At 40.3% G+C, this 7615-nt stretch overlaps 1 protein-coding gene across 1 annotated transcript; it reads left to right on the plus strand.

The window, feature by feature from the left end:
* The first annotated feature begins 148 nt into the window (after positions 1–148).
* Positions 149–7408, plus strand: LOC106917269 (schwannomin-interacting protein 1). The gene is made up of 7 exons (XM_014986087.2): positions 149–585; positions 1123–1368; positions 3012–3136; positions 3782–3896; positions 3987–4112; positions 5140–5257; positions 5332–7408. Exons 2-7 carry the CDS (start codon positions 1123–1125, stop codon positions 5430–5432), a joined length of 831 nt encoding a protein of 276 aa, XP_014841573.2. The 5' UTR covers positions 149–585; the 3' UTR covers positions 5433–7408.
* The last annotated feature ends 207 nt before the right edge of the window (positions 7409–7615 follow it).

The following is a 7615-nucleotide window of genomic DNA, read 5'->3' on the forward strand; positions in this document are numbered from 1 at the left end:
ATCTATCTATCTATCTATCTATCTATCTATCTATCTATCTATCTATCTATCTATCTATCTATCTATCTATCTATCTATCTATCTATCTATCTATCTATCTATCTATCTATCTATCTATCTATCTATCTATCTATCTATCTATCTATCTATCAGGGTGTGTAAATGTGTGACTTTGCCAAGATGTAACGGCAATTATTTTGAAGGCAGCAAACAGGAAGTTCCTTTCCTTCTTCTCCACTTTTGCTGTCGCTAATGTGTTTCTTTAAGATTCCTCGAACTTTCTCCCCTTTTTTTTTTTTTTCCTTTTCTCTTTTTCTTCAGGAAACAATCAGCAGAATAGAGACTCCCTGAAAGACAGAAAAAAACAAGACACATGAGAGCTGAGGGTGTCTTCTGAACAAAGCTCCCTCTGGTTTTGCTCCAAATAGGACAGACGAAGTGAGGCGTCTGAGAAAAGTTGAAGACGAGGTAAAATGGCCCGGGAGGAGCCGCGGAACAAGATGAGCTAACTTCGAAAACTTCCTCGGCCGTTTTTTTCCTCTGGAGGACGTAAAGGTTCCTGTGAGGCTCACAGCGCAGCTTCAGGTTAGCTTGTTGAAAACGAGTCTGCTAGAGTCTCCTCGGTTTCTAACAGTCTGCTTGTCTTACAGTTCTGTCTAAAACCAGGTAAAAAGTTTTATTCACGTTTCAACAAACAACGAATGTTTTCATGGAACATTTTGTAGCGCACGTCTCTCCAGAAGTCAAATATAAAAACGTGTTTGATTTTTTTTAAAGAACTAACAACAAAAATGTGAATTTCATGTTTGGGATATTTTTAAAAATTTTTATTTTATGGTTTTAATAAATTAAATGTTGTATGATACAGTATTCATAATGATTCTAATAGTAGCACATGGCTGAATAAAGAGGATTTCAGAAAAATCCATTATTTTTTTAAATGATAACGTGGTTCTCCTGTAATGCAATGCAACAGTTATACTGTTATGTATGAAGACCTACATGTACACAGGATCTGACATCATCGTTGGTTTCTAACATTTGACACTGCTTCAATGTTTCTAGTGTGTTTTTCTCTCCAAATCATGTTGACTTGTATCAAACTATTTTCCCTGTTTAAAGATGGAAGGAGAAAAAGAAAAGCAGTGGGAGCAGCAAGAGGAGAAGGAAAGCAACGAAGCAGAGGACGATGCAAGAAGCGATGATGAAACCTGCAACGAAGTGGAGGATGGAAACTCTGAGAGGGCGGTGATGGTTTGGCAAGAGGGCCATGAGAAGGACGAACTGGGCAATCCCATCATGCACTGGGAGGCTCTGAGCCTGTGCATCGCTGAGCTTGAGAAGCAGGAGGAGGAGAAAAAAGCGAAGGTCAGGACGTCTTTCCTAACCACGGGTTTCTACCGTTCGCTTTTCAGCCCTTCAGATCAACACCAGGCTTGAATTCTAAACTGTAGCTCAGAGTGAACCAAACTTGCTGACCTTCTGCATTAGAGGCTTTCACACAACTCAACTTGGTGCCAAAAGGTCAGAGGTCGCATCTCTGAAGATGTATACCTTCATTTTTGATGAAAGATATCCACCAGTGTGCTACACTGTTCTTGTTCAGGATCTATTCACATTAAATCTGAAGCAGTCAGGCTTATCACCTTTGACCACATTCTGAGGTCAAAGGTCGCTGTGTTTCAGGAAGATGTTGCTGATTTAGATGTTATGTTGCTTCCTGGGCTAAAAGGGCTTCTAATTGTGGAACATAACATTTTATTTTAGCACCAACAATCCTTATTTTCCAACTTCTGATTTCAGTAAAAGATAATTTACCTGAAACTCTAAGTCATATTTGTAAGCTGTGTGCGTCAGACGACTCTGAAAAGTTTGTCTTCTGTTTACAAAGCTGCACCATGCAGAAGTGTTAAGAGACTGGAATATTATATTTATGTACGTGTTTGAAATTCGGCATCTTCCATGACGACAGAAAGCTGCAAATATTTAACAGTGAAGCGTCAGAATGCTGTTTAAAGACGTATCCTCTAATCCCGAATCCTCCTTCTTAAAACATTTTTCGTCATAAACAGCGAAGAAGAGCCGTTCATAAATCCCAGGTGGACATGATGATCCTGCACAGCTGCGAGTTTAAAGAGACAGAGCCATGTTTCACGCAGCGTTAACCTGTTCCTAAAACCATGACAGACGAACTCTGTGTCTCATCCAGATTTAAATCTTAGCTTCTTCCTCTTCCTGTCGCAGTCAGACAGCGATGGCCTGTGACTCCCACATGGTGAGTTATTTATACGGTTTATTGTTATCTGAAGAGTTTTGATGCATCACACCAGCAGTGAGTTCAGTTAACGATGTTTGAAAACCCCCTGACACTTTATTGTTGGAAATATCTTCACAGTTTTCTCCACTGTTGGTTCCATGAGAACATGAGTTAAATATAAATGTCAATATATTCAATGACGATATTAAACACACCTGCTGTGTGAGGTTTTGTCATTCCATCCGTCTGGGTCAGAGATGAGCGGGCCAGATGCTGTCAGGTTCATTAAAAAAAAATCTGTAGCATAAATATGTTGTTGAAAACACACAGTGACACAGTTCAGATAAATGCTCCTTTTCTGGAGTTCAAACAGAGAACTGTGTATTTCAGTTTAATGGAGCCAAATTAGCTCTGACTGAGGCAGAACTGATTCATCTGTCATGTTAGTTCAGAATAGTTTAATCAATATTTAATGGAGGTACAATATAAGAGAAAAAAACTGTTTAAGTTGAGGCCTTTTCATTCCTCGTAAAATTTCAAATAAACCAATAATTTTGATGATGCATTCAGCTTATGAAACAATGGAGGTCGATTGGTTCATGGAAGAAAAACCTATAGAAGGAATCCCTGTTTCAGGTTCAGAAAATAAGGATTCTTGGTGCTAAACCGGTTTCTCTTTTCCAGTTATCAACTTTAAAAATATCAAAAGTGACCTTTAGAAAAGAGCGTGACGAACGCCTGCTTCTGTTTCCAGGCCGGAGCCTCTCTGGAGCGAGGCGGGGCCCCCAGGGGCCGCATCGAGGACCGCGGCAGAACCGCCAGCAGCTGGGACGACGGCAGCGACGCCTGCAACAGCCACGTTCTGGCTCTGACGTCACGGTGCGCTCGCCTCAGACACACACACACGCACACACACACACACACACACACACACACACACACACACACTGCATTCAGGTGTGACACATTACATTTTCAGATCGATAATAATAATTCTGTAATGATCTTGACTTATGGATTAGCTGTTTACTGACTCCATTCATAATTATTTAATTGTTAGAAAGTTGTCACCTTTCCAGTTGAGTCCAGTTAAGTTATATGTTTTATATATTTATTTAAAAAAATATTTAGCCCCTTTTCAGGTTTACTAATTCATCAGATCAGCATTAAGTTCTGCTTTTACTTTTCAAAATGATCTGGTTATTCATTACAAGTTAGGGTTGTCACAAAAATGTATATACTAGCTGTTGTTTCACTACTTTCTTCATGTGTAATGTTTTCCATTCTGTTCACTATAAACTTTTTTAGCTGATGTTATATAGCAAGGCAGTCAACATAAACATGGCAGTCTACTGTCTCCCTTGTGATATCATTTCACTTTCATACATAAAAAGGGATTTTTTTTTCTTAAGGCCTGTGTAATTCTACAGTTGAATCCATATGCAGTGTTCTGTAGAGTAAGACCCAGAAAAAGATCTACTTTCACTATTTTTGTTAAAGAATTGGGTCTATTTTCTGCTCCAGCCTGCACACACAGATGAATCTCCAGCTCTGCTTCATCAACAACAGTGAAAGTGAGGAGGAAGAGGATGAAGAGCAGGAGAAAGATGTGTGCAGCAAGAAGAGCAGCAGTTCCTGGGTAACAGCCTGCAGCCTGATCCATCAATATCAAACAGGGCCCGTTTATTTCCTCTCAGTGCTTCTGCTTGTTGTCCCTCACCAACAACAGAAGAGGACAGCACCGGCTCAGAAGAACTCCCAGAATCCTTCCATGTCTGAAGAGCCGAAGTCCAGAGGCTTCAGGAACACCCTGAGGAACCTTCGAGACCGGCTGAGAACTGACCAGAGAAAGAAGGTAGCAGGACCGGTGTGCTGCTGCGTAGAGTACAGTGATGTAGAAAAGATGCTGTGTGTCGCATGGATGTCACAGAGCTGCATGCTGCCCTGCAACAATGGGCAAGAATATAGATATCAACATTATTTAACATGAACTCTTTTCTTCAAGTGTTTATCAAATCAAATTTTATATATGTAACACATTTCAGCAACAAGGCAGATCAAAGTGCTTTACATCATAAAGACACAGACATACAAAGTCATAGAAACACAGTCAGCAATTTAGTCAAGTGCCATAGTTAAATGTTTCATTGATTATGTTTCAATATAAACTCTAAACAGGTGGGTTTTTAGTAGACATTTAAAGGAACTCAGTGTTTCGGCCATTTTTCAGTTTTCTGGAAGTTTGTTCCAGATTTGTGGTGCATAGAAGCTGAATGGTGCTTCTCCATGTTTGGTTCTGGTTCTGGATGCAGAGCAGAACCAGAACCAGGAGACCTGAGAGGTCTGGAAGGTTGATACAGCAACAGCAGATCTTTAATGCATTGTGGTGCCAATCCCTTCAGGGATTTATAAACCAACAATATTTTAAAGTCTGTTCCCTCAGTGGACAGACTGTAGAACTGGAGTTTTAAAGTCCCAGTTCCTGTTTTCCATTGTTAACTTTGACATTTTTAAACGACACATTTCAAAAATGGAGCTGAATTCTCAACTACTTATCGGTTTCTGCCTTAGTTATAGAAGTTAGCATATTGTCATTGATCATATTTTATGCTATTAACTAAAAAGCATAAAATATTATCTTTCTTGTTCTTTCAAAAAATGTTGCCACGGCAGCAAGTATTGTGTATTTTTCTCATTTAAATTGAGTTTGAAATGTTAACACAGTGACATTCCTGAACATACAGACTCTACCTGACGCAGAGGTAACCCTTGTTTTTTTATCTGTGTTTGGCTTTCAGTCAGACTTTGGTGTGTGAGTGTGTGTGTGTGCGTGTGTGTGTGTCAGGTAAATGTTAAAATGTTGAGTTTTCTCGTGTTCTCAGACAGCCGGTCGTAGAGAAGCAGCGGCCCAGCGGACCCACCTGGAGCTCCGCGATGTGGAGCGGCTCGGTGTGGAGCAGCTGAAGGCGCTCTGTGCGTCTCTCAGACAGGACATACAAGGTGAGCCGGTGTCTGAACACCCAGCACGGCTCCACGCCGCGTCCAGCTTCATTCGGTTTCCTCTTTTCAAACAGACCTGAGCTCTGAGCTGGTGAGTCGCCTCCACATCCGGGACCAGCTGAGGACGGAGCAGGACGCCATGCTGCTGGAGGTGCAGGATCTGACCGCGCTGTGATGCGTCCTGTTTCCAGCTTCACATCTGATTTTTGCACAGAAACCATTTCAACAGAGAGCGAGCACACAGCTCAGGTAGACTCAGACATTCACCACCACAGTGTTCCTGTCGGTACTCTGAATACAAACTAACAAAGTTTGCACTGGCATAGAAGAAACACTCGCTCCAGTCAAATCCAGTCGGGTTTGATGGTCTGGCTGCTGAGAGTCATCACCACTTCACCTGTGAGTTCCTTCACTGCATGAACACATGGGAGAGATTAATCCCAGCTTGCTTGGTGCTGGTTTCTCTCACTAACTGGCTCCTCAGGCGACCCAGCTGTGGACGGTGGCTTTTTGAAATGTTTCAAGGTCACACAGCTCAGAATCTAAGAACGTCCAGGAGCTTCAGTCAGAGGCAGCTGGACTTCTTCTCTTGTTTCCTAATGACGTTTGGCGTCTCATCCTCGCTGCTTCTTCGGTTCTGAACATGGTTGAAGCAGGCCTGTCACAATAAACAATGAATCAATTAATCGCATGATAAATGAAAAGAAACTCAAAACTTTTCATCTGCTTGATTTATTGTCTTTTTATTTTCTTTCTCTTTTTACCAAAAACTGAATGATAAAAGTCTTCAGTCTGGTGTTTTCTTTCTCAAATATCCCTTTTTTTTTAAAACAATTTTGTTTACACAGACTTTATAATCCTTTTTTATTTGTTGTTTCCATTGTTTTATTTATTTTGAATATTTCAAATGTCTTCCAGTTCCAGTGTTTAAATGTTCATTAGAATTTAAAGCTTATTGATCCATGAGAATGTGTTCTTATTGTTGCTGTTATATTACTTGAAACTAACTCAAAACAACAATATTATCATTTTATTGCAATAAGTTCTGGAACAATAAATCGTCCAGTAAAATCAGTTATCGTGACGGGCCTCGTTGGAGGTAAGAGTCTTCTAAACGTCTTCAGAACAGAAGAGGTTTTTTCGATGAGACGTTGTGTGTTCAGGAAACAGAAGTCCACCTGCTTTCTCCTCAACCACTGAGGACTGCTGTGTTCTACATGGTCTAGATCTACACCTGCAAATAAGAACAGTTCATGTTTGCTGAGGATGTGAGGAAAGCTTAGATTAGATCATTAGGTTTGATGGTTTGATTCATTTCATTCAGTCCTTTCAACAAGAGAAGCCAGTTTCTCTGCTGCCTCGGCGCTCCGCTCTAACTGACCCAGAGCGGGTCAGAGGTCACCGCTTCTATCAACTTAGAATTAAAATGTTTACGAGAACAATGACAATCAGATATTCATACTTAAAATTTGCTGTAGTGTTTTTTTAACATCAGTATCCACATAAAAAGAACCAGCTCACGTGGGTCTACATTAGTTCTATATATTGTTTTTAATTAAACATAAGTTTTCTTATTGGGACAGCAATAAAAGAACTAACACTAAACTGTGGAACATCGACCACCTAAACTCCTGTTTCTTATTGTTAAATAAATGATGTGAAAGTGATAATGTGGTATTTGTTTTAGGACATTTCATTCATTTAGTTGTCACTAAAATCCTAAATGAGCTTGAAGTGAAAAACATTCTGGGGAATCAGTATCTTTCATAAGGGACTTTTTAGCCTTTCAGTTTTTGGAAATTCAAAGCTGAACAGGCGTGTTGGAGCAGCTTGGTCACAGACCCGGGGTCGTCGGTTCGAACCCCACTCCCTCCCTGACCTGGGATGATCGGGCCACAGGCTGCAGATGGTAGTCTCAAATATGTTAAGAGTCAGTCAGAAGTTTACATACAGGAAACTCTGTTTATTTTGTTGTTTTTTTTGTTTTGTTTTTTTGTCTCACTAAACTTTCACCAGTTGTGTAATTTTATCATGAACCTGTTAAACAACTTTGAACTTTTTAAAGATCTCATGTACGGTCTGTCATATATTCTCTACACTGACCATTTTTTATATATGTATAAAAAACATAACATTAAAGAATAAACATAACCATGAGCCTTTTTTTGGTTTATTTAATTTAGCAAATTCATAACAAATCAAATTCATGAGAATTTGATCCATCAGCTGGAGAAATGAGTTTCTATAGCTGACCATGTTACGCTGTCCGCTCACGTTCACACACACGTCGCTGGGCAGCGTGGGGCCAGCTGCCCTGCTCAGGGGCCTGTTGACCTCAGACCCACAACCTTCCAATTC

The sequence above is a fragment of the Poecilia mexicana genome, unplaced genomic scaffold, assembly GCF_051168715.1.
Source record: "Poecilia mexicana isolate PSO_F unplaced genomic scaffold, ASM5116871v1 scaffold_18, whole genome shotgun sequence".
Classification (NCBI taxonomy): Eukaryota; Metazoa; Chordata; class Actinopteri; order Cyprinodontiformes; family Poeciliidae; genus Poecilia; species Poecilia mexicana.

Bases quoted from the DNA above. Each gene is read 5' to 3' on its own strand.
- LOC106917269 (XM_014986087.2), top strand. From the start codon at position 1,123: ATGGAAGGAGAAAAAGAAAAGCAGTGGGAGCAGCAAGAGGAGAAGGAA. The intron at 3,897-3,986 runs GTAACAGCCTGC...CACCAACAACAG, and splicing joins AGAAGAGCAGCAGTTCCTGG to AAGAGGACAGCACCGGCTCA. The intron at 4,113-5,139 runs GTAGCAGGACCG...TCGTGTTCTCAG, and splicing joins GAACTGACCAGAGAAAGAAG to ACAGCCGGTCGTAGAGAAGC.